General features: G+C 40.8%; 1 protein-coding gene across 8 annotated transcripts in view; it reads left to right on the top strand.

The window, feature by feature from the left end:
- MARCHF1 (membrane associated ring-CH-type finger 1) overlaps window positions 1-27815 on the top strand; it is a 120429-nt gene that overhangs the window by 29450 nt on the left and 63164 nt on the right. For 6 of the 8 annotated variants that reach the window (XM_083520294.1, XM_083520300.1, XM_083520295.1 and 3 more), the window contains one exon: window positions 17733-17872. The exons of 1 other annotated variant lie outside the window; for it this stretch is intronic. In XM_083520294.1, the coding sequence (XP_083376420.1) occupies window positions 17771-17872 (102 nt within the window). In that variant the 5' untranslated portion in view covers window positions 17733-17770. Of the gene's footprint in view, window positions 1-7650; window positions 7920-17732; window positions 17873-27815 lie in introns of those variants that run through there. One more of the 8 variants, XM_083520296.1, reaches the window with a different exon arrangement.

Genomic DNA, 27815 nt, shown 5'->3' with positions numbered 1-27815 from the left:
CGGAGGCAGCGGGACGTTTGTTGCTTCTATTGGCAACTGTGAAAAACAACTCCAGCCAGGACACGATGACACGCTGGGTGTTTTGGTTTCTGCTATCAGGCAGCACCTGATAGGCAAGCTGCGGAACTGCAGGGCTGTTTTCAACAGGAACAATTGTTTTATTGGCTAACGTGTTTTTTCTCTCCTTCACAGGAGGAGCTAGAGATCTGCGTTGTGCCGGGACTGAATAGTTGTCAGTTATCTGTATCTGCTCTAACGAAGCAGGGGTTCAAAAATGTGCTTTGAAAATGACACCTGTTCCATTTTCAGAGGGGGGCGACAACGGGTCAACATGGCGAAGAGCAAGAACAATTTCTTTGTTCTGGAGTCACCTATGGAGGGTGGTGGGAATGCTGAAAAAGCACAGGCGCAGTGTGCTAAGGTTCCCAAAGATGTGCAAAAGTTGCACAGGTGCACAAAAGGGTACAAGCTCCGGAAATGTGGGAGGTCCCAAGGGTGCAGGGCATGCAAAGGTGCAAAGGTGCTTGGTTTTCCCGGGTTTGGGAGAGTAACCAAAGAGCCCTTTGAGCTGGTTCACACAGATCTGTCAGGACCCAAGAGGTCTGAGAGTCTGGGTGGGGCCAGGTATGTGCTGTCGCTGACAGGTGACCACAGCCAGGTTGGCTGGTGTTTCTCTCTCAAATCACAGGGGGAGGTGGCGCAACTGTTCCAGGATTGGGTTGCGGAGGTGGAACTAAGGTTCTCCACCAGGGTGCAAGGGTTCAAGAGCGACCAAGGGTCACAGTTTACTGGGTCTGCTCTGGAGGAATTTTTCAAGGAAAAGGAAATACGTCACCAGGTGACGGGTGCAAAGTCTTCTCAAGGGAGAAGGGAGGCTGTGGCTGAACCCAGTGATGGGGATCAGGTCCAGAATCAGGGTTCAGATCCCGGTGATGGGGACCAGATCCAGGGTCAGGGTTCAGGGCAGGTTTGGGCATCTCCAAGGGTTGTGAAAGGAGTGTCCAGGTGTGAGGCTTCATCTCCGGTAATGGAGAAAGCTCACGGAAGGGTTGTCAAGTCAGAGGGGGAAAAGTCTGACGGAGGAGACACAACTGCTGGCCCTAATGGGTCAGTAGGGTATCAGATCACAGGTGCGTGGAAAAGTGTCGCACAGTGTGATTCTGGGAGTGTTGAAGGGGTTCAACAGGTGCCTGGGAAGGATGCCGGGAAGGGGCACAAGGCAAAGGGGAAGGTGTTGAACTCAAAAGGGTCTTGTCAGAATGAGATGCAAGAGGGGGTGTGGGAGTTGGAACTTAACTGGTTAAGTTGTTCCCATGATGCCTCAGCATTCTGACGTCACTTTTGGAAGCTCGGGAGGAGCTTGAGGCAAAGTTTGCCAGTCCCACTCTGTGTTCCGTGGGGAACAGACGTAGCCTGTAATGGCGGAGAGGAGCCCAGGAAATCCCTGGGGGAATGACGGAATAAAGAGCTGTAAATAGACAAACCGGTGCTGTGTGTGTTTGTCTGGAAGCTGAATCAAGCTGGTGACAGTTCTACACCGCTGTGTGAAACTCTGCTGAGCCGTGACTGAGTGGCGCAGCTGAGGGAAGCGCGCCGGACCGGGCAGCCATATATCGCTAATCGAGGTTCGTAAATCAATTAGCGGGGGTCACGGCTAATAACCAAAAGTCACACACACTACCCATCACGAAAGGTGAGCGGACTTAGATACAGAAACCCTAGTGTCATCTATTCTATGTAAAATTGCACAAATAATGCCATACTAATTTAAACAAAAAAGCAGGCTTCCTTATAGCTCAGGTAGTGTCAAAATAAGATTGTTATCTGCTTACATAAATATTGCAAATAGCTAAGACAGGACTAAGAACTGCAGCAGGCTTCCTAACTAATTATGGCTTATGGTTGATTGAAGAGTGCAACCAACATGTCCACACTGATAAATTTTCAGCTTGCACCATTTAAATCTGAAAATCATATTTTCTCAGTGTCCAAGCTGCATCTGTTGAAAACAGGCCACTTTCAGTACCTGCTTAGTTATATCTATTAGATAAGGTACCTCTTCTGCATTATGCCAATTCAGGATGCAGGGTTTTGTTTTTGTTTTTTGTTTTCTTCTAAAATATGGAGTAGCATTCAGTGTAACATCCCTCTCCAACTTACGTTTTGAAATGGTATAGACCAGAGACAGGTTTAGTTCCTTATCTTCTATTAGTGAGAAGTTACACAAGAGAAAAATGAGCAAGATGGATAAGATGATGTTGTTGTTTAGTCGTTTAGTTGTGTCCGACTCTTCGTGACCCTATGGACCAGAGCACGCCAGGCACTTCTGTCTTCCACTGCCTCCCGCAGTTTGGTCAAACTCATGCTGGTAGCTTTGAAAACACTATCCAACCATCTCGTCCTCTGTCGTTCCCTTCTCCTTGTGCCCTCCATCATTCCCAACATCAGGGTCTTTTCCAGGGAGTCTTCTCTTCTCTTGAGGTGGCCAAAGTTTTGGAGCCTCAGCTTCATGATCTGTCCTTCCAGTGAGCACTCAGGGCTGGTTTCCTTAAGAATGAATAGGTTTGTTCTTCTTGCAGTCCATGGGACTCTCAAGAGTCTCCTCCAGCACCATAATTCAGAAGCATCAATTTTTCGGCGATCAGCCTTCTTTATGGTCCAGCTCTCACTTCCATACATCACTACTGGGAAAACCATAGCTTTTACTATATGGACCTATACTACACTACACTACACTACACTACACTACACTACACTACACTACACTACACGGATCATATCATATGGATATGATAGCAGGTTATAAATTATACATGGTGTAGAGCAGTCTTCACCAAACCTGTGCCTTGCAGATGTTTCTCCAGATGTTTTGAATTGCAACTCTGCTGCGTGAAGCTGATGAGAGTTCAAGTCCCAAACATCTGCAGCCCAAAACACCCCTTTCACATGCCCTTGTGAAAAGGGTTGCCAGATCTAAAAGACCCACCTTTGTATGCATGGCAGATATAATTTCCAGGTAAAGGAAGTGATTTCCTGGAACAGCTAGAGGGCTTTCATTGCAAGAACAAATAAACAAGGGTGGTTTGCACATTACACTCAACCATTGTTAATAATACCATAGTTAAAGCTGAGGCACTTGGAAGATGATAACTTAAACCTTTGTTTCTAACACCACAAAATAATTAAAAGCACCAATGAGAGCAGCCAAGTCTTGAAAGCAGCTTGAATTTTTTGTTGCTCTTCACTTGTGGCTCTGTAGCTTTTGGGTGGTGACAGCTCCCTTAACCATAGTTAAGGAGGTCCAGGTTCACAATAACATGAAGCTCTGGTAAACATTAACTAAAGTTTATAAAAACAACTACACACCTTGGTTAACAAGCATTCTTTAACCATAGTTAATAAACCATAGTTAAGCTGCTGGGTGCACAAATATTGCTAAACTATGGTTTTGCTTTTTGTTCAAACCACATCACTGTTTTCTCCCATTCCCCACATAGAAGGGGGGAAATGGGCCATCACCGCCTTTCAAAAACCTAAGGGGACACTACAGTGGTACCTCTGGTTATGAACTTAATTCGTTCCGGAGGTCCGTTCTTAACCTGAAACCATTATTAACCTGAGGTACCACTTTAGCTAATGGGGCCTTGTGCTGCCTCCGCACGATTTCTGTTCTCATCCTGAGGTAAGGTTCTTAACCCGAGGTGCTACTTCCGGGTTAGCAGAGTCTGTAACCCGAGGTGTCTGTAACCTGAGGTACCACTGTACCCCCCAAACATGCAGAATGTTTAAAGTCTTCTATTATCACCTGTTGAACAGATTTCACATCTGTCCTTTAGATAAAATTGCTATTAGCTGCTCTTTCCAGATTGCTTAAGGTACTGCCACCCAGTACTGTTTCAGCAGCCCTGTCTTAAAGGATATTATTTAATCTGAGCCATGTGCACAATCATCTGCATATATACTCAGAAGTAACTTACCTTTTTGACCTTGGAACAACAAGTAAGGCATCCAAATATCTGTTGTAACATTAGCTGCAGAACTAAATAAATTATGTACTCAGGAAAGCTTTAGGATAGTTAATCTTGCATGAAAGGTTCTATATCTTGATTTTAATCTTTGGGATTCTCCCCCCCCCCCTCTTGTGTTAATAAAATGTCTAGATGGTCTAGTTCTGCAACAAAAAGGGTAAGGATAAATATGAGTTTTCACAAAAAAATAAACCGGGATATTAATTACATTTTTATCCTTTGTCTTTATCCTCAGGGCAGCATACCTTGTTACCCTGTTAACAGATCTGCTTGTGTGCCAGTTCGCAATCACAACTGGGATATGGAGGTCTGACAGGGATTGGCTGTTTTAAGATAATCATTCTGCCTGTCAAAGTAGTGGTCCTGAAGGGACGGCTGACCCCAAACATGGGCCTTCTGTATCTTGTATTCCCTTGAGTTCCTTTAAGCCCTCCTTGTTAAAAATAGAAAGAGGGTAAAACAACAACAGCTTCCCTCTTGGGAGATGCCAGCTAGTACCTCTTGAAAAAGGATGCCTTACTAATCTGAAATAGAAATGTAATAAACCTGCTCAAGAATCAAGGGTATAGGAACCAATGAAAAGATCTAATCAAAGCATTTCTGAAGTTGGAGTGTATGAAAAAGAGCACTGTGAAGCAGTCTTCTGGCGGAGTTTCAAAAAGCTGAACAACTTGGGGGTACGAATGACTGTCCATGCTGAAATTTTTAGATTTCAGTCCATGCTTAGAATTCTCAAGGTAAGCATAGTAGTAGTAGTAGTAGTAGTAGTAGTAGTAGTAGTAATAATAATAATAATAATAATAATAATAATAACAACAACAACAACAACAACAACAACAACAACAACAATAAATATGAATGATTTGTTTTAATCAAAGCAGGATACATTTTCTGGAAGGAATCCACCTACTCACAAGGGATGGTTAATGGCTGGATTTTAGGTATCTTTTGAGTTATATGTAACACTGGACTCTGAGGATTTAATTAGGCAAATTCAATCAATTCCTGTTTGTGTCTGGTCACCTACTGCTGTCAGCAATGGCTTCACCATATTGGGGAGGCTTGCTGTCTGTTTACCACATTAGTACTCTCCTTTCTCCCAGCATAGCCAAAATGCACACACCATCTTGGGGCATGTGCAGAATTCCTGCAGAAGTGAGCTTCTTGATACCACTCTCCCTTTGTTCTCAGGAGATGCACTCTGATGACAAATAAAGTTAGACTAAGATTACTCAGCTTTGTGGCTGAGTGAGGATTTGAACTCAAGTCTTTCCAGTCTAGATCAGATTATTGCAATATGCCACCTGCTGGCAGCAGTGCACCCACCAGTACCTCCTATGGCACTGAACAGGAGTATACCAAAGGGTGGGGCAGGTTGGCCCCACCAAAGCCCAGGGGCGTGTATGTAAAAATCATGTCGTCTCACTCTGGCTTAGAGTAGCTAGGAGTCTGCTTGCCTGTCTGCACACTCCACTAGCTCCTCTTCCATTGCTCTGGATGGTTTCACAAAGCTCTTGTCAAAGGCCAGGAGTCATCTTCACCTGCTGAACAGCAGCCTGAAGGGGAAGAAGGCAGAGCGACTCCACCTGCAGCTGATCAGCCTTCACTGATGAGAACCAGCTGGCTCTGGCCTTATTAAACAGAGCTCTCAGCAGCAGTCAGATGCTGGTAACGACACCTGCAGTTCTTGCCCCTGCCTTGCTGTTTCTTGCTGGGTCCTTAACTCTGGCCTAGACCCTTGGCTCTGTGACTATCTGGATTCCCTGATATCTGGACTAGACCCTTGACGCGCAATCATTTGGATTTCCTGACCTCTGGACTGTTGGACTTCATATGTGAATTCTGCTCTCAGGCAAGTGTTCCTCAGAGACTTGTAGTCCCTGCTTGCTCAGCAACGGGACTTGGATGGGGCGACAACAGGCCAAGTTTGTCAACAGCTACTTTGGGTTTCAAACCATAAAGGTAAAAGGTAAAGGTACTCCTGCCCGTATGGGCCAGTCTTGACAGACTCTAGGGTTGTGCGCCCATCTCACTTAAGAGGCCGGGGGCCAGCGCTGTCCGGAGACACTTCCGGGTCACGTGGCCAGCGTGACAAAGCTGCATCTGGCGAGCCAGCGCAGCACACGGAAACGCCGTTTACCTTCCCGCCAGTAAGCAGTCCCTATTTATCTACTTGCACCCGGGGGTGCTTTTGAACTGCTAGGTTGGCAGACGCTGGGACCGAGCAACGGGAGCGCACCCCGCCGCGGGGATTCGAACCGCCGACCTTTCGATTGGCAAGCCCTAGGCGCTGAGGCTTTTACCCACAGCACCACCCGCGTCCCTTTCAAACTATAGGTTCAGTCTTTTTGGAGCCCTTCAATTTCTCTTTGGTCTGCCCTTTGGTTGTGGATCAGAGACTACAGACTCGTACTCTAGTCCCAAAGCGGTCTCTGTAGCTGTAGACAGGACTTTAAGACACAACTCTAGGAACACATCTACTTTCTGAGTGGTGCACAGGGAATTCTCTCATCGTTTTTCCTCTTGCTGCCCCTGGACCAATCCACTTCATCCCCTACGCCATATGCCAAATCAAAGTCCTGCCACAAGTCTTTGTCTGGAGGCACCTTCTTAAAGATCAGCTGACCCAGTCCACCCAAGCTGGTGGCCAGGAATTCCTCTCTCTGCTTACTCCCAGTGTGTCTCAAACACTTCATGGGCCCAAGCAAAGGCAGGTAACCCTTCCAGTAACTTGCCCCCAAAACTCAGAGTAGGGAGGTGTTGAGAGGCACTTTTCCCCATGACAGGAGCATTCAAATCAATTAGAGTTGTTTTTTGGGATGGCTGCCTATTTTGAAGATAGTACTATTATTTCTGTATATATATTTTAACCTTCTCTGTGTTTGAAAGATTAAGAGTTGAAAAGTGAGGAAAATATCCTAGCCAGCAGTTTGTCTTTCAGTGACATTGGCTAATGTTTCACATTTGACTGAGGAACCCAGGTAGTTAATTCATACAAGCAAGGATACTTGATAATCAGCTGATAGGATGAATCTGGGTGTGTGTGAAGTAGTCTTCAGGTCATGAGAGTAGTACAGAATATTGGTCACCTGGGATTAGTCTTTTTCCTAAGTCAGGTGCTTGCAATTCAAGGACTCTTCTTATAAACATATGCAAATTGCTTTATGATAGAAATTGTGTGTCAAAATTTTTCTCGTTAAGTAGAGGGCCAACAATCAGTAAGCAGCATAAAACACTTCAAATCCTGGTTTAAATATTTAAACACTTGTTTTGCAGATAAGCAATGCATTCTGTACGGTTTGTCTTGCACAATCATGTATTTTAGATTCAACTAAAGGTATTGGGACTGGACTCTGTCACTACCAAAAAAACAAGGTTGTTTTATTTATGTGTTGTACCAGTTTATACTTTGACCTTAGCTAAATTAATTATGGACCTCATATCTAGATGGTAAAGTAAGGCCACTTGGAATTCCCCAATTGAAGTTGCTTATGAAAAACCTTCCTTGAGGATCAGGCTAAGAGCCACCACAAGAAGCCCCAATAGTGCAACCATTGTTTTCCCCATCTCCTTACCCAAAACATGCTTTGTGCTTCCCCAAATTGGCTGGGGTGGGTGCTTGAGATAGGCCTCAGAACAGTGCATGGGGGAAGGAGAGAGAAGATTGTTCTGTCAGACAAGCAGAAATGCTCGCACTGATGGAATTGATCATAATAACACAACGTTTAATTCCTCCCACATTGTTTGATGTACCTGTTAGCTGAAGTCTTAGGACTTTTCCTATAATATGCAGAATCACGTGTGATGGAGAACTTGGCGGACTGCGGAATTATGAGACACTTCTCTGGGTCAAAGGCCGATAATTGAGAGTATGAAGCCATTTCCACATTTGTAAGTTTTTCCAAAAAATGTTTTTTTGGGGGGCAGAATCTGAACTTTCTATTTAATCCTCAACTTCCATCCCACCCAAACAATCAGTGTTGCCATAATCATAGCTATATTTGAGTGTTCTCATCACACATGATTGACAACATGTGAGGGAGGGCTGAATTTGCAGTCCCACATCCCTGGCTCCATACGCTTTTGGTGAAAATCTGGAGGAGGAAAGCCAGGAGGGCATGTAGACCCTTACTGCAACCTCTAAGTGTGGGTGGCAGGGGGCAGGGCTGCTGGAGATGGGAGAGTAGAGCTGGAAGGTGTGGCCCTTCCCTCTCCTTCATGTGATACTCATGTTGGATGTGTATTCAGACGTTCCTATTGAAAAGGCCTTTTCTGTGATTGTGCTCTGACTGTGGCAATACTCTCCCCAGGGAGGCTCACTTTTTACCTACCTTGATGTCACTTTTCCACCAGGAAAATAACTTTTCTGGGGTGGGTGGGTGTTAATTTAGTGTTTCCCCCCTGCTGGTGATTTCATGGTGTTCATTTCCTAGGTTTTCTTCTTTTAGCATGTTGCTTTTAAAATGCTGCTCTATTTGTTTTTCAGTCTTTGTTACCTTTTGATATTTTCCTGTAAGAAATGTTTGAAAAGGCAGGGCAGAAATGTTTGCCCTTCTCGACATTTTGTACCAATAAGGAGAAACATAAACATCCCACTTTGTATATAATGCATAATTTGGAAACTTCAAATGTATACACTTTGTGTATAATGTATAATGTGGAAACTTCAAAAGGCAAGGACTCAGTATAATTAAAATACATTATTTGCTACAATGTTTTACAGATAATAAAAGGTATGTCTTTGCACTAAAACTAGCATATGATCTGGTTGAGGCTGAAAGGGGATAAGACTATGCCATCACACTCCATGTATAGCCTGTTCCTTCCATATCTAAATTCCATCTAAAATGTAGATGGTATTTTTAAAAACTTCTTTTAGATCTGCCATTTATGTATATGCCACATGAAGTTTGAAGTTCACCATCATTGCTCACAGAATGAAATGGCAGATGGTGGAGTCTAAATTTTTCAGGATAAATGGATTTTAGTTATTGAACCTCTTACAGGTGATTATTGTGGTAGGCCGGTAATTACCTGTGACCGACTATATAACTAGTATCCATTACATAAGTAAACTATAAAGGGATTTTCTCTATTCTTATAAATAACTATGTAATGTTCGTTTCTAGGGGGGTAACTGTGTTAGCTTGTTATCAACACATTGTAGTTGAGAATATTTTTTAACAGCATCTGCAAGGAAAAGGATTATTAGAGGAGAAAATAGGCCCTTTAATGAATTAGAAGGCAAAAGAGCTTAATGAGATTATAATAGCTGAGGTTTTCAAGTTGTTATTTTAAATTGATCTTTAATTAGAGGGGGGAAATAGTATGGACAATTTGAACATAATTAAGATCTTGTGACTTTAGTTTCTATTTAAAAGCACGCTGAAGCAAACCATAGAAAAACTTGCTAGGAATGACCCAACCATGTATAGGTCTCTCAGCACCTTCTAGTGTTGCAGTTTAGTGTGCTGTTAACATTTTTGTCCATTGTTTTCTCACTAAACAATGGATAAATTGAGGAGGTCAGAGGGTTGAAAGAGGCAAGTACAGCAGCTGTCGGAAAAGAATACCTGAAGCAGTCTTTACAACCACTGAAATAAGTGTTGAAATCTGAACCCTCCCCCCTTTCAAATAAAAATAGCATTTTTACTACGCTCACACTCTGAAACTGGATAAAGGGAATGCTGTTCAGATTTCTTAAAAAGCAGAACATGATGTAAATAGAACTGAAGGCATTCTTAATGAGGTGAGAAGTGCAATGAATCTCTGTAATTTATTATGTCACATCAATAATAAACCGGTCCTTTTCTTAACCAAGCGCAATTCAAAGTTCTGTCTTTAAAGTGCTTGCCATTAAAGCCCTGCACAGTATGAGACCAGGATACTTGCCTGCCTCCACACCAGCTTGTCCATGCAGTGTGAATTGTGACCATCATCTGAGGTCGTCCTCTGTGTGGAGAAATTAAGGCAGGTGATAGCTGAGAAGAGGGTTTTAGGTCTTGCCTCAGTTGGTAGTATTCTGTGTATGCAATGTCCTTCCTTGGGAGGCTGACAGGGACCCAGCACCTATGTTCTATCTTTTTTAGTGTCAAGCCTTTATTTTCCATGACTTTTTATGTTTTACTGTGTTTTTATTGCTGCCAGTTTTTACCCAAAGTTTATACTTTCTCATTTTGTTATTATCTTGTAATACCTGTTTGTTTGTTTGTTTGTTTTACTGTGCAAGCTCTTATACAAGTACAGTACTGAGGAACAGTACTGCCTAGGATATCGGACGCGGGTGGCGCTGTGGGTTAAACCACTGAGCCTAGGGCTTGCCGATCAGAAGGTTGGCGGTTTGAATCCCCGCGACGGGGTGAGCTCCCATTGCTTGGTTCCTGCTCCTGCCCACCTAGCAATTCGAAAGCACATCAAAGTGCAAGTAGATAAATAGGTACCGCTCCGGGGGAAAGGTAAACGGCGTTTCCGTGCGCTGCTCTGGTTCGCCAGAAGCGGCTTAGTCATGCTGGCCCCATGACCCGGAAGCTGTACGCTGGCTCCCTCGGCCAATAAAGCGAGATGATCGCTGCAACCCCAGAGTCGGTCACAGCTGGACCTAATGGTCAAGGGTCCCTTTACCTTTACCTTACTGCCTAGGATTTAGCATAATTTCACCCCCAGACCTTGCAGGAGCATCATGCTGTCTTTCTGTGTGTACAAATATCAGAGCCCTGTGTGAGAGAATATCAGGATCCATGGGGACAGCTATCTTACTCTTCTTTCTCTGGGAATGCTCTCTGGCCTAGGCTCTTATCAGCTGTGTGTAAAATATTTATACAATTGTTCTTAGGAGCATTCAGGCGCTCATTTGCACACACTCACTCTCTTGTACCATGATGTGAAAAGCAGTCAATTTAACAACTTCACAAAAAGGGGTGAAAATAGTCTAGGTTTCACAGTACTATATATGAGCTTCTATTCATTGTACATGTGGGTCTGCTTTATAGAGATTTAAACATGTATGCATGTACTGTATTTGGAAAAATCTCCCCTTTGCTTTGGTAGTAACATATGAGACATACTGAAATATATAAAGGAAGCTTAGGTTAAGTCCTTAAACCTTTAACTTTGACAGGATGTCCATTCAGATATTTTCTTCAGAGTAGTTTCTGTTCTCTACACTATGTGTTTAACCTTGTTTGGTTTTAAAAGGGGGTTCTTTTATTCCCATGACTTGCCCATGCTTCATACTTGCAGACTGTTCAGACTGTTCATCATATACCATTTTCCCCTGCAACAGTTGTTGATATAAACCTTTGGGGGTTTTCCTCCTTCTTTTTGGCAATCAGCATCTATGCTCTTTTCAAGAGATTTCCTAGCTTATGATCCTTCTTTTGTCCTTTTCTCTAGCTCTCCAATTAATCATTGCCTAAATGATTTCCACCTTTCCCCTCCCTGGAATTAATGCATAACTTTCCAGTACCACCAAATATGCACTGCATCTGCATTTGTGGCATAATACAGTTTGATACTTTTTTTTTGTATCTTACAGGATATATCACACCATTTATATATCATTTTATAAACATTTTCTTTCTTGCATCATTGGGAAACGTAATTTCACAATTATTGTAATTCCAAGATATTTTACTTTTAGATATTTCCCCCAAAGCCTGTTAATAGTGTATTCCAGGTTAATAAACCATCTAATTGTGCAACGCAATAAACAAAAGACAGGCATCCGCTTAGTTCTCTCCAAATACTTTTCACCTTTCTTTGAGGAAGTTTCTGTAAAATTCTTGTTTCTGCTGTTTTAAATTAACTAATGACAAGTTTCAATAACAAATATTTAACATTTGTTAATGAAAACCAATTATTTTGGACTCCTACAAGTCAAAGAATTAGGACTTCTGTCAAGCTGTCTGAAATAAAAGCTGCACTTGTATTTGATTCTAGATCATTCATTTCCTAGTAATTCTCTGAACTTAGAAGTTGTTGAATAAATACATGCTGTATGGCATTAGCTAAACTGCTACAGAGAACAGGGATCAAAGGGGTAATTTTCTCTTGAAGTAAATATAGTGGGAATTAGTGACAGATGAGTTCTAAAAATAGAATAGTGTGTTTTTGTGTCTGGAGGTGGAGACTAGTTATGTCCTGACATAATATTGAATTTTATAGGAATCTATAAACTTGTTTTCTGTATAATGCTGTTGCTACAGAGATTTCATCATATTGTTAATTGGGTGGAGATAACAAAGATGAAATAATTTGGTGATACCCAATGTTAGTCATACTCAGGAGCAGACTCTGTATGACTTACTGGGATGTCCCCCATTACTAATACCACACACCTGGATTATAGCCAAAATAGAACCAGTGAAAAATGAGGAGACATCAGCAGGATTGGGAGAACCCAAAAGGTTGCAGAGTTGGTAAACCACAAAGATCAGCCCAATGAGGATGCTAAGCAGCATGTAATATAGAACAAGAGTTGTAAAACAAAAAAATGAATGTGAGACAATGAACAAAAGTGGAAAGTCCTGCTTGGAAGCAATGCCTGGCTGGTACCCGGAATAGAAAAACTCCTTTTAGGGGGGGAGATACACTGCACACACATTCTTTAAAAAGTTAAGGTAAACTGGTCAGCACACACTTAAAACAAGAGTGATGGTTATAGCCCCACTGATTTCTTGAGTGTGTGGCAGATTGGTTGCTTCTCCTACTCCCCTCACCAAACCCTGTGGCTTTCTCCCCTTCCCCTCATGTACTGCCAGTGGCATTAGTGGCAGACTGAGAAAACGGGTTTGGGTACACTCAGCCTGGATATGGACTGCAACTGTTTGGTTCAGATCCTTTTGTCCAATACAGTGGTACTTCGGGTTACAGACGCTTCAGGTTACAGACTCCACTAAGCCAGAAATAGTACCTCGGGTTAAGAACTTTGCTTCAGGATGAGAACAGAAATCGTGCTCTGGCAGCGCGACAGCAGTGAGAGGCCCCATTAGCTAAAGTAGTACCTCAGGTTAAGAACAGTTTCAGGCTAAGAACGGACCTCCAGAACGAATTAAGTTCTTAACCCAAGGTACCACTGTACTCTTTCAGTTTATTTGATATGCCTTCCCTGTGTCAAATTTCCCTCTTGTTTACCAAGCTCACCATATTGCTATTACTCAAGATTGGAAAGGGCCTAGGGTGACAGTGACAGACCACACTCTTTGCACAGATTCAATCGTTGGCATCTCTGGGTGTGCCTGGGAAAAGCTGCTTTCTGAAACCCAGGAAGGCTGTGGACATTTCTGAGCTAGATGGACCAATGGTCTGACTGTTATAAGGCACCTTCCTATGTTCCTTTTATATTCTCAATGAAAGTAGCCATTTGTAGGCCTTCAATCCAATCTGGCAAGATAAAAACATGACCACTGATAGCAGTAGCAAGACCAGCAACTGAAAAAAAGCATACAATGTAGGCCATTATTATTGTTTTTGTATTTTAAAAAACAAACTAGGGAATACAGCTGTCTTTCCTTTTTCATGAAACCATTGTCCCTGGATAGCTTGTCTTCCTTTTCAGCCCTCTTTGCTAATACAGCTGTAACAGATTGCACTAAGTTGATAAGTACTGGTGTTGGGCATGAGCTACATGTCTGTGTATGAGAGCTTTAGAGGTCTAGCAGTCCTCGGCTCTTTCTCTTTATGGCACATATTCTTCCTTTGCCCTTCAATGATACTGAATAACTACCCTGAGAGACATGTGGGGGGGGGGGGAGGGGACCACACACAACTCCCAGGACCCTGATCCAATTATATCTGCATTTATTTATTTAGATTATCTTTGACCTACAGGCTCGTTGTTCACATCACCCCAGTTAGCCATTGCAACTGGTTCAAATGGCTGGCATTTTAACTTTTTGTAATGTGCTCTTGAGTTGTGCTTTCCTTAAGGCTGGTTTGGAAACTGCACCTAGTTTTTTGAAAAACTTTCTTATAAATAAAATAGAGTATTGTTAGCACATAGGAGCTCAGATCCCTCCCCCACTACCTTTCTAGTCCTGGGCATTCTTGTCCATCTTTGCTAATGTGTTTCATAACCCGCAAAATTCCTTCATTCTGTTGCTGTTAGGAATCTTGCCAAGAAAGAGGAATAAGTCGTTCAATATATGTGTGGGGAAATGCTTTGTGTTTCATTTCCTTTTGTTTAATGCCATTTGTGTGTCTTATTAAGGAATCAGACAGCATCAACTTTTGACTTAAAAGCATCTCAAATCATTTCTTGTTGAGATATTTAAATTACATGGCATTAATAAAAGAGAGCTGCCTTTTGTAGATGAAACAAATGTTAATTTTAATGCATCAGACTGTAATTTGTATTAATTTTCTTTAAATTTTACATCTCCCTTGAGTTATTAAAAATATTGGTTTGAACCCAAGTGTAGTTTCCAGGGACAAATCAAGGGACAAAATGCTTGTGTCACTCACCACATTCCAGCACAGCTGTAGCCAGGAACAGCCATATACAAGATTGGGGAGCCTATATGAACATATGATATTGACTGTATGGATTTATTGGCCTGGTGTTCTTAGACTCAGTTGGCCACAGTAATTTCAAATAATCTTGTGTATGTGAATATTAGCTCAAGTAAGATCATATTAATTTCTGTGGGAGTTCAACACAGTTTAAAATTACAGAATTGCAGTGTTCCCCCATTGCATCGGAATATGCACATTATCTAGGTATGCAAGAAAGTACAACTAGTTATTATGCTTGTTTTTTATTGTAATTTGTCAAAAGGGGCCAACTCTCAAACCCAATGACATATTGCTGTGTGTTATAATGATCCCTGAGCACTGCTGTCTTGATTTTCATCTGTGATCAGACCCTGACTGAGCAGTATGACAACAGAAGTATGCAAGGGATGCAAAAATTTTATATTCACAGGTTGAGTAGGCAGCATATTTTTCAAAGCATAATGACTCCTTAAGCCTCTAGAGGTGCCTGATTTTTTGCATGAATTTGTTAAGGGGGACCAATCAGTCTAGTTGGCAGCCTTCAGCTTTGGAACAGCATTTCCAATTGTTTCCAAAAATTTGGCAGAGGACAAAACATTTTACCTAGAATGAATGTCAAGATTAATGGGCTGTGTAAAAACTTGTGAGTTGTCATTATAGGCAGGAACTTAGAGGACAACTAAGTGGAATTCCTTTAAGAGAAACTGCTAGCCACCCAACAAACCAACCCTGAAATTTTGGGGAGCTTCAGAAATCTTGTAGTGCCTTATGAGGGTAGTGCAGTGGTGATGAGGGTTGAACTGGTCTGATAAAAGCCACATTGCCACTATCTCCAAAAGGCGATGTTTTGAATTACAGCCATTTTCTTCCTCATTATCATACCATAGTATTCATATTGGTCATCATTTTTCTCCTGATACATATTTTGTTGAGTTAATAGCTGTTTTGGCAAGTATCACTTAATGTGAATGTGTACTTCTGCAATGAAAGATTTTCTATGAGACATTGTGCATTTTCTATGTAATATACCAGTTCATAGAATCCTTTTGTTCAAGGGTCTCTTGAAGTCGTTTAGAAGACTTATACATTTCAGAAGGCTTGGTAGCATAGCAAATAGCATAGTACACAGTGCATATCTGGACCTGGAATGTCTGAAAGGTCTGTTTTAGTAACAGCACTGCTACCTCTGTACTGGATCTGATTTGATTCAAAAGTTTTGTGTTAACTGTCATCAGCGTTGCTTTTATTATTCAACATAAATTGTGACTATGCTTGAATTCCACTAAAAAATATGGCGTGTACGTTTTGGTGATAATTACTCTTGGAAAGTTTAATTAAGCAAGATGCATATAAGACAATGAGAGAGCACAGCTTTCCATACTAGGAGGTTTATGGTAGGTTACCTTCATGAATGCTGATTTTTGAATGAGTGAAATGTTCATTAAATCAAAATAGTGGAAATGTGTGTGGTTATAACAATGGAGTGGACTGTAGCTGAGCAGGAGAGTAACTGCAAGTCCCACCTGACTTATTGCAGGTCGGAACAAAAGCTGGTGAGGCAAACTATTCAGGAAGTCTTTTAAGTATCAGATTCATCATATTCAGCATAGGGATTTTCAATAAAAGAATAACAAAGTAGACGGATATGTGACATCCACAACTGCACCTATTTGCTACAGTGTATACATTAGTTTTAAGTGGAAAGGAAATTCATTTTCAGATTTAAAGTATTAGGTAATAAACCTGTTCTCACCATCTGAAATAAGCTAAAAAATCAGTACATGTGATAGGTAACTGATGTAATTAAATGAACTGATGTTTTGAACTATTTTCAATTTTATATCCTCCTACTAAGTGGGAAGGAAACTTTGGTTGTTCCAAGTGAGCCTACCTACAATTATGCATGTTTAGGATCACATGCAATGTCTTTCTTTTTAAAAAAGCGTAAGATATTACTGTTGGAGTTGTACCATTTCTAATAGGGTATGATCTAGAATACAGCTGTGAAGTACACTATTGGTTACATGTTTCATAAATCTGGAGTCTAAAGGCAGTTGATCTGGGATTTTTTTATCTGAACATTTTAAAATTTATTAACATAAACTTGAATGTAATGGGGTTAATTCTGGAAAATGTGGAATATATTTTCAGTTGAAGAAGTTTTGTTATTAGAATGTAATATTTATCCATGTGTGGTCTTTGATCTGCTGGTGGTACATGACATTTTGAACCTGAAGAACCTGAAGAAAGCATTCATTAATGCATGTAATGTAATATTGTGCACAATTCTCCCAGTATATATGCATTTTAGTAATTTTCTGTATGTTTCCTATGAAATCTCAGTCCTAAAAACATTGGGTTGGATCCAGATTTAGAGTAATCCCACTTAATCCAGTGGCTATACTCCAGGGGTGGGGCACCTCAGGCCTGGAGCTCAATGTGTCTCTCCAGGCTTCTCTCTCTGGCTATCAGTATCTTCTGTCGACCAAGCAACCCCTCTGCATCATACCCCTTGCTGACCCTTTCCCATGCCCTCCTCAAGTGCTGTTGCCTTGATGAAATCTGCTCTTGAATTGTGATGATGCCTCTGGCTTGCCTACATTGGGGGTGTATGTATGCAGAAACCTCTTACTTTTGAATTGCTAAAATGTAGCCTGCTTACACCTTTTGCTCTGCCTATTTTTTCCTTTGCCTCCTCCCACTATTGACACATACCCCCTTGAATGTTTCCAACAAGGTAATACGACCCCCAGATTGTACATGGTTCCCAATCTCTGGTCTACTAAATCTGGATCCAATAACATTTACTTACAGTAAAGAACCTATAGTTTAACTTCACAGGTATGCCAGAAGCCACTGTCCCATTTATTTGGGACTTGTTTCTGGATAGAAGTGTGTTTAGGATTGATGCGTCTAGATCAGGCTTCCTCAATCTCAGCCCTCCAGATGTTTTGAGACTACAGTTCCCATCATCCCTCACCACTGGTCCTGCTAGCTAGGGATCACGGGAGTTGTAGGCCAAAAACATCTGAAGGGCCCAGTTTGGGGAAGCCTGGTCTAGATTCCCCACTCCCCCTTGCCCCCGTCATTTTAGTTTTATCGTTTATAGGCAGATCAAACACACGCACGCACATATATATAATTGCATGCCCAGACACATACATGCAACAAACTAAAAATACCACTGTTTCAGGGAATGTGAATTATTTTCAGAATTTCAGAAATTGAAAAGGGATAAGTGGAAGGAGAAAATGTTGGGCTGGTGCCAAGCGATAGCTCGTAATCCTCACAGACTCCCAAACAGCACAAGAACCCCTGAGGTCACAGGTGATGCTTCACATATCTCTGCCTTGGTGAGTGAAAGTTCTATTTCATGATGATGGCATGTGCAAATCCATACCAGCAACCTTTGAAAGGTGCTAAATTAACTTTTTTTTAAAAAAAAAAACCCAGTAGTGCTTGCGCCTTATTCTACTTTATTTGAAACCACCTTAGCTTTGCCTGCTTCTTTTCGTTTTGCTTTGAATGCAAACTGTTGTATCTTCAAACTTTCCAAGTATATTGTACTTTTGTTGCCAACCACCTCTCCCCTTTTAATTTTTTGGCTCGCATGTGTTGGCTGTTGAAATAAAATTGCTGTTCTCTCAAGGTGAATACAGAGTTGCACGCTTTGACATCTATAAACAGAAAATTTCCTTTTCAGCAGCTTCAAGAGTATTGTTAAGGTAAAAATGACCCTTCCTACAAACAGATATGTTCGGCTATTTTTAATAGTTGTCAATGCATGACATGAGCAGAGGGCCCCTATTTAAAAGTGCTGCTTTGCTTGGTTTGTAAACTTGCCTATGACATGGATGAAAAAGAAAATGTACGGTATTTTAGAATATTGTTTTTCATGTGTTCCATAGGGTGGATGATCGCATGCTTTGACAGCCAAAATATATACAGTGGTACTTTGGTTGTCGAACTCAATCCCTTCCGGGAGTCTGTTCAACTCCCAGAACGGTTTGAAAACCAAGGCACGGCTTCCGATTGGCTGCAGGAGCTTCCTGCACTCAAGTGAAAGCCACGTCAGACGTTCGGCTTCCAAAAACCGTTCGAAAACCAGAACACTCACTCCCAGGTTTGCGGTGTTCGGGAGCCAATTTGTTCAGGAGCCAAGCCATTCGACACCTGAGGTACCACTGTATTGGAAAAGTTACATTCCATTGTACTTTCTATGAGTGATATTTAACTAAGTTTTATTTAGAGTAGACCATTTGAATTTAATGGCCCTAACTTGGGCATGTTCATCAACATCAATATGTATACTCTTAGTAAATATATATTTATATATCTTGAACAAATGTAAGAGACTGCATTAATGCAACCCATATTTTACTGTTCTGAATAGTTGTTCCAAAGACATAATCAGTGCAATCTGTTTTTGTCTGAAAATTATATGTTGCCTATTGTTCATGCTGAAGGTTATTTGCTTGAGGGATGCTAATTTTTCCCAGCTCTTAGCTGCCATTCGTACTGTGTTGGGAGTAGGAGTGGCTTTAGGTTTCGATTTGAATGCAATTCTATGCAACCTGCCATTAGGAGGTTCATTACCAGCTCCAAATCACTCTTATTCATAATATTTTATAAATATCCCAGTACAACTACTGTGTGTGAAAGTGATGCCCCATTTTTTATTAAAGAAACTGTGTACATCCATACTAGTGCTAGGCGCAACTCTGAATTTCACTGAAGTCAGTAGTATTTAAATATTTTGCACAGGAGTGCAGCCAGACTTTGGAGAGATGCAGCTTCCTGAATAAGAGTTTGAATAACCAAATTGCTCATGATTGAGGCCTGAAGATGTTTTGCCAACTACCTACCCGATTGTCAAAAGGCAGATATGCCAGAATAAAGGGGAAGGAGATGTTGCATTGCATACTTGCCCAGCTGTGGCAACTTTGTTTACTGGATTCTTTTATGCACTCTCTTTGCCAGTATATTATCTTTTCTTTTTTAATCCTGAACACAGTAAGCTTAGTGTATGAAGACAGAGGCTTTGGGAGACAGTGTTGACATTCTGCAGTGCTGTGTCTTGAGCCACAAGTTGTTGCTGTGCATCCAGGACAATGCATAATCAAGCTCTGCCACATCCATTGTAATAATAAGGGCATTAGTAGCACTGTGCAGGTTTGTATTGTGTCAACAGACCACAATTCTAGACCTGTTAGCATGCTATTATATTTCTCTGTTCTACTTACCGTACTTGCCTGACTGTTGTACATACACTCCCTCCAAAAGTTGCTACCATTTCTTTAATATTGGTTGCTTACTGCATGAAAACAATACTTTATAAATGGACATTTTAAGTCATGCAAGAAGCAGAATAACTTGTAGTCATTTACAATGTAGCATGTGCCCAAGGTACACCCTATTTTTAGCATATTGCACCTACTTACTTAGCTGCCGTCTCAATATTTTGTCTAGGACATTTATTTTGTGAATAGAACTATTTATTCTGAGTGAAATTCTTACCCAAACTCTTGTATTAAAGTGATAGAGAATTGCTGCTTTGCTCAAAACAAATGGCATGTCAGTTTTCACACTTTTCTTTTCTTCAGGAATGCTTAACATTTTCGGTGTTTTACATGAGGCAGGCCTATCCAGTCAAGCATTACTAAAGAGCTGTCAAGAAGAAACATTGGAACAGGGAATGGGAAAGAAAGGAACAGCCCCTTCCGTTGTTGAAACACGGACCTGACATCAAAACAGAAGAGAAGTGAATAATTGTTTGAAATCAGGTTTCTTTACTAAGGCGAATGATAATGTGGCAAGCTGGGCTGAGTTGTGGAAGACAGCAGAGGCAAATGCTTTAGATTTGCTCCGGGAGACTTGTCAGGATGAGTACATCATTTTTGCCACTGGGCACTTGGAAAGGGATAGCGAGTCGTTTGTGGAAGAAGTCTGCTAGTACTTTCTCACCTTCTCCCCACCCTCCAGTCCACTTTCCTTAGGGAAAACAATTGACATATGAAGTCTAGCCACTGTCTAAGTATGTGTGCTGCTGACTTCAAAATGGTCTGGAAGCTGTAAGAGAGCATGTTCTTGTGTTGATAGTAGGCCATTTTTCTAGAGCTTCTAAGTGCATATGATGGCAGCCCCCACTCCCCAGATACCTGAATTTTCCGTGGCCTCTATTCTGTTGCACTTTAGAACTTGATGTTTTACTGGAAAGAATATAATTTTGTTGGAATTCAGAAGCTAGCAACAATAGTGCAGGTTGGAAGCTATCGCTGGAAGACTAGATCCTGATAGGAGTGTCATCTTTAACGCATAACATTACTTCAGCCTGTTGCACTTCACATAGAATTCAGTACATTTTCCAGCTGACAAGCCCTTAAGTAACATTGGTATTGTTAGAGATATGAAACCTGGGTGGGGACCAGAAAAAAATGGGGAGGTGCAGGGAATTTCTTTCCTGGATCTTTTCTCCAAAGCCTTTTCCCCCTGAAAATTTGAAAAAAGGAAAGGAAAGGGGGAAAAAAGTTGTTTCCTTTTCAAATGAAGAATATAATTTGTGAGACAAAACGCTTCCCCAAAATGATTTCTCATTCAATAAAGACAGTGTACAATATCAGATCATTGGCATCCAAGTCCTCACTTGTGAACTGGCACCCCAGCTCTCAAATGCAAGAGCAAGATGCATTTCAGCCTCAGGGGGGCACTGCCATTATCAAAATAGAAGGAAGAAAGTTTCATGTGACTACTTTGCTTGTGAAAGTGCAGAGAAGCTTGTTTCTTTCTTAATAATATTTTTTTTTTATTTTCAGTTATATACATTTCAATAGTTTTACAGTCATTTTAACATTTCAAAACTCAATGTCATCCTTCCTCTTTCTGTGGTTTATATTTACCATTTCCTGCATATTCTAAATTACTCTTTTATTCATCTACTTTAATTATTTACTCTTATGAAACTGCAGGTTTTTACAGTAATCCTGCTAATGTCATAAGCTGTTTACAGTTTGTTTGTAAATACTCAATATACCACTTTCATTCCTTTCAAAAAGGTTTGTCGCCTTGATTTTTTGTTCTTCTGTTAAGTTTCTTCATTTCTGCATAATCCATGAGTATTTGTATCCAATCTGCTTTTGTCGGGACTTCTTCTTTCCATTTTTGGGCAAATAGGATTCTTGCTGCTGTAGTCGCCTACATGAATAAATTTCTATACTGTTTGGGTAGTTCTGACCCTATAATTCCCAGAAGGAAAGCTGCTGGTTGTTGTTTTTTAACAAATGTTATTTTAAACATATTTTTCAATTCATTATATATCATTTCCCAGTAAGCTTTACCCTTACTGCGAGACCACCACATATGATAGAACGTACCTTCTTTCTCTTTGCATTTCCAACACTTACTCGACTTTGATTTACACATTTTTCAGAGAAGCTCGTTTTTTCAGTCTGGGCAAACTTACAGGAGCAAAGTGGCAATGAGCTGGGACATCTGGGATCTTACATACACATTCACCTTTCCCTGAGAATTCTGGCCTTTTCGTTGTGTTTTAAATGTATTGTAAGTCTCCATGGGAACTTCAGTTAGTGGGCAGCAGGGCCAGCCAAGAACGTTTTGTTGCCTAAGATGGAGAAGTAAATGCTTCTCCCTTTCCCCCCAACTCCAGTTCAGGGTGTAAGGCTGATCAATTTATTTTGGCATATCCTTTCCCATTCCTGGCAGTAAAAATACAATTAACAATTTGCTGCTCTTTCATAGCAACCAAAATTGGCTTCCTCTTATGGCTACTGAGAAGAGTATGCTAAACTTACCCACCTGCCCAGCTGCTATAAAAGAAAAGACCTTTTTCATCATCTTAATTTCTATTTTCTTACTTTTCTTTTTTCTAGAAAAGGAGACCTAGACTTTTTGTCACCTAAAACCTCCCTGTCAGCCTCTGTGATAGAAGATAAAAGGTTTAATTTAGACTGACACTGGGAAATTACTAATAGTGGCTAGAAAATAAGCTGGAAATCTTTCAGGATTGGGAGCATGTAAAAACTTTTGAAAAAGTGAAAGAAAAAGGAGCAAAGTTCAATCTGTTTATGGCAAATTAGACTCTTCATTGGGAAGCTGACAAGAAATTCAGATATATGGAGAGAGAAGGCAGAGTTTGAGACAATGTTAGAAAGAAGGGGAAAGGATGACTTTCACTTTCCTTACTGCAAAAAGGCTAGTTTGGGGTGAAAGTAGTGTTGTTGCACAAGAACTCCAAATCGGTGTTAATTGTGCAACCCGAATTGGCCAGTGAGTAATGCCTATCTAAGAATGGCAACAACCAGCAACACCTGTTGAGCGCCAAGGTAATAGTGATGCTTGAACTAACCACGGATAAAAGAGAATACCATATCTATAAATAACATAACTGTTAAGAACACAACCCTTAACAGCTGCAATTTCCCAGTTGCTATTTCTTGGCATTTTGGAATTTGAGTGAATATCAGCACAGTTTCTTAAAACCTTTGGGGTTTTTTGGGGGGGTGTTAATTTAATTTGCTTACAAATTCTAGGCTATGCCTACAACTGTCTGATCAGGAGAACTTGAAACTGAAAACAAGAAACTCAATGGAGCATAAATTCCCAGATTTTTCTGAGAAGAAAAATTAATTAAATTTAAAAATTATTAATGGTTAAAGAAGTCTTATACGTTTAGCTCTGCGAAGGGTTTCCTAACACCTCATGGCACCTTAATAAACTACAGTTCCCAGGATTCCTGGGGGTGGGAGCCATGACTCTTTAACATGGTGTGATCCTGCTTTGAATGTTTAGTGCAGATGAGGCCTTGTTTCAGACTATTGACACAGCTCTTGGGCAGTCAAGAGCAATGGCATATATAGAAGAGTTGCTGCTTCTCAGCCTCAGCATAATATCCTAAAAGATAACATGAGGTTGAGAGGAACTAGTAGATAACGCCATCCCTTGGCCCAGATCTCCCTTCCCCATATTATCCCATACTAGTGAGACAGACACCGGAAGCAAAGGCAAAGCAAATGATTTCTTATGACTCAAGCTAATGCACGAAGCCATTTTTATATTCATTTTATTCCCTCATTTAAATATATGTAGAGAATTATCTTAAGTGGGCCAGAGAACAAATTTACACTTTCATGCAGAAAAAGCATTTTGAAATCTAGTTCAGATATGGTTTACTGTAATGTCTTAGCTATGTGTTTATGCCACTAAATTTAACAATTCAAGCATTCTCTAAGGAAAAGAAATCATTGGGGTGTTTTTTTTTACCATGAACATTGTAGCTCACCCGTTTTCCATGCAGTTCTCATTCTTTCTGAATAATATTTTCTTGGTTGTGTTAGGTAAGAAAATAAAATTCAGCCTGATTTGCAGGTCTGAATAGATGCTATACAACAAATAAATCTCAACAACACTGTTTAAGTTTCATTATTAAAAAGTACATATTTTTGTCCTACCCCCCAACCCCCAATGTGTACATCTCTACCATTGGGACTTCCAGAGCATATGCAAAAACAATTTTTGCTGCCTTGGGAACTACATTGTTCAAGATAGCTACTAGCAGTAGGATTGTAAAATGCTTGAATCTAACAGGAGGGAAAACTATGGCTCCCCTTCCATTTCCTTGCTAGTATACCCGGTGAATCGGTGTTAATGCCTCTTGGAAAAATCTGCTGTTCATGTTTGTTTTCCACTTATACATAAAGATTTATCTTTTTACATATAGCCGAAGACTGAACTATTAGCAATATGATGTGTACATATTGCCACCACCCACCTTTCATTGCTAGCCACCCTGGACATATTTCCCTCTTTTCTTTTCACCTGACCTATTTTGGGTATGCTTTAAGTGATTTATGATGAATCGTCTTTGAAACCTGTGATACCCATTGCACCTTACTGATTTCTTATAGGCACTTAGTGTGCCCCCTTTCCTACAGAGACTCCTTAGTAGGGATGGAGAATATATTTGGTGAGTTCGCAACCCAAAGCGGACTTAGCCCAATCTGCACCTCCCAGACTATTGTGTGGATCAGATGTGGGTCTGCTTTGGAATCTACACTCCTATTGGATTCCATTACAATGTGGTCTGAGAGCTGAGCTTTTTTCCTTTTCCTTTTTACACGTACTCGTGCCCCGGAACAGCTAGAAATTGTTACTTATGCGGCACATTTTGTAAATCTTACTACAGTTTCCACAGGATATGACAGCATGTCTTTACTCTCAAGGAGAGTGTACATGGGAAAAGATGTCTGTCTCCCTGAACCCTTAGGGGCAGTGTTTTTCCCCCTTGTACACCCCCCCTTTCCCCCTTGCACAGCCTCCCTGAAAGTGATGGCACATCATCACACCTCCTTTTCCCCCCTTAGGGTTAATGGCAGCAAGATTTTCCACACATGTGGCAGAAGCATCACACACTAGCAGTTCCAGACAGCTGGCATATGTAAAAAGAGAAGAAAAGCAGTTTATTTTAAAGGATTTTTCTGTGTCTATTCTATCCCATTTCTAGTGAATACATATGGAATGGAAACTAACTGGATTAAGACTGTTCTATCCAGAGGTGTACCTGGGGTCTGTTGTGCCCTTGGAAGGAGCTGTATCTCCCCACCCAAATCAGTTCACCACACGGCTTTGTGCTGTGGTGCAAGAAGGACGGAAAGTTTTTCCTGCATTTGATCTTGCTGCAACACACCTATACATTATATGTTCCATACTCTGATTGGTGATTTTTGTGCCTCCTCAAAGCCTGCACTGTCAGTGGGGCTTGTTTCGCCAACCCCTAGGTACACCTCTGGTTCTACCCCTCCCAACTATGACTAGACTCTGAGGCTATTGGCACCAATTAACCTTTGCTTCTAGGCTAAGAGCAGCTTCATAGGGGATATTCACAGGGATCGTGGTGTGGGGAAGAGGCTAAGCTCCGTGTTCCTAATCCTGATTGTGCCTGAACTTGCATACGTACACAAAGGCTGCTATTGAAACCTTAAAAACTAAGTATTTTAATTGCAGTTGGTCCTAAATTAACAGTGCTGTCTACCTGTCTTACAGATAGCCATAAATGTAGCAAAGAGTACACTGAGAGAAATTCTAAATCTCACACAATTATATTTTTCTTAAGGGAAAACTGGATACACATTTTCTTAAGGGTGTAACTGGATACACATTGGAAGAGAGATTAGCAATATAAAGCCTAGCATTAGCACCAAACAGTCTCTTGGTTCTGTGGTTGAAAATCCAGGCACAATCCATGTAAAAGGTGATGCTTGCATTATAGTTTGGTGACATCAGAGTTTCTTGGTCTTCATCAGGATCAAGTGCTAAAAGCAAGCACCTCCTTTGGCTGACTCCCAGTTTCTGAGATCTGTATGGATGGTATAAAGCCTGTCACTTTGGGGCTAGAAATAGTCCCCCAAGAACCATTCTGTTTCCAAATCACAGTGGTGCCTTTGTTTTATAATCAAATCTCCAAATATGTTTGAGGTGTTGATGTGATTACTAGATTCTCTTTGGAGTATAGCAGGAATGGTTCACCTGCATCAATGCAGACCTGGATTTCCATGTGATTGAGGAGTATTAGTTTTGTATACAAATAACAGAGAGAGAGTGTGTGTGAAATAATTAATGAGAAAGCCAGTCATAAGCTTTCTCTGTAACATTACCAGAGGGTAATCTTCCTGTTACTTGTGAAAATCTGTTCTGGAAAATTAGCAAGTCAGGCAAGGGCTAAGCAATTAACCTCCCTGTTGGAAAGGTGAAAGGGGTTGTTCTCATCATAGCTCACTGGAGCCTTCTGTCTCATTGTACATGCAGTTAATTTGAGCAAATACATAGTTATCTTTTCCCACAACAAAGTACAGTTTTGATTATACTGTAACTCCTGGCATGGAAATGTGCTATGATGCACTTCCCATCTATCTGGCTATGCAGGCTTCAGCTAGAAGGTGCCCTGTTGCGTAATGTCCAGAGGCCAGTTATCAAATCAAATGTATTTATGAGTAGACTAGACAACTTCCCTCTGTAAGCTCTCACACACATACCCCACACACAATAGGGACTCCACAGTGTGAGCATGCTATGCCTTGGGACCATAATATTTGAAGAAGTGCCACCTCCCCAACAATCTGCCCTCCTCAGAGGTGTATGCCTGGCACCAACTCTTCCGTCTTTTCAAGGCATTTTCTTTTAATTCATCCAAGCGTTTAAATATATTCTGATTATCTTAAACATGATTTATTGTGCTTTTACCTTTGGTTTTTGTATTCATTCATTTGCTGTTATTCCTTTCTGGAATGAATAAATAAATATTGCTTGTTTATACAACAGCTAACAGAATTCTGGTGTACTGTACATTAACGAGTTAAATGCAATACAGCAACATAGGACAAAAACCGCAATGATTTTTGAATTAATTAGAAAAGTAATTGGAGTTCTTCTGAAAGTATCAAAGAAATTCAGGTGGTTTTACACTAAGATATCACAGAGGCAGTGAAATACATTGTTTACTTGGCTGTATTTTATCTGAATTGCTAGTTGAATCCACTGCCATGAACGATTTGAAAGTGCCTGGAAGCTTATATGGAACACAAGGAGTCATATTTTGCTTATCTTATTGTAGAATTAAAAACAAACAAACAAAACTAAAGGAAATTGAAATATTATTGAAATACCCCTGTCATTTTTTTTTATTTTTTAAACTACAAATCAGTTCATGCTTCTTCTGTTAGCATGGAAGTGTAATCCTTCTTCCATGAAGATCAATTTAATTTAGAGAAATGGTCCGACAGAACTATCCCTGGTACCACACAGGAATGATTTTGAACTGACTGATTTGTCCTCAGGTTTCATTCTCTTATAAACTGAAAGGTTGTTTTTATCCTTGTTTTGGTTTCATGCCTTTCTGATAGCTTAGATGTAATTACCAACATCTGGTCCCACTGATTTTTTTACATTTGGACTCCTTGGATTTTACATTTTTATCACTCAGGTTCCAGACATTCTGTTTAGAAACTTGACTTTTATTACTCATTTAGCAGTGATGAGACAAAACACAATTTGCTACCTAAGAACAAAAGAGTACCTGCTAGCAGCCTGCAGGCAAAATGAGTATGCTGAGGATATTGTCACAACTTTATAATTATATGGGGATTTGGGGAAAACTTGGATGAAAACTTTTGAGAACAAATGAGAAGGCTCGTAAGGAAGCTATTGTGTGGGTAGCTTTTTTGTGTGGGTAGCTTCCGCCGGGCGCGCAAGGCTTGCGGACATCTGCCCGAAGCACGGGGCGTGCTC

The sequence above is a fragment of the Podarcis liolepis genome, assembly GCF_965112155.1.
Source record: "Podarcis liolepis genome assembly, chromosome: 9".
Taxonomy (NCBI): domain Eukaryota; kingdom Metazoa; phylum Chordata; class Lepidosauria; order Squamata; family Lacertidae; genus Podarcis; species Podarcis liolepis.
Note: the sequence above shows the minus strand (reverse complement) of the source record. Positions and strands in the feature narration are given on the sequence as shown.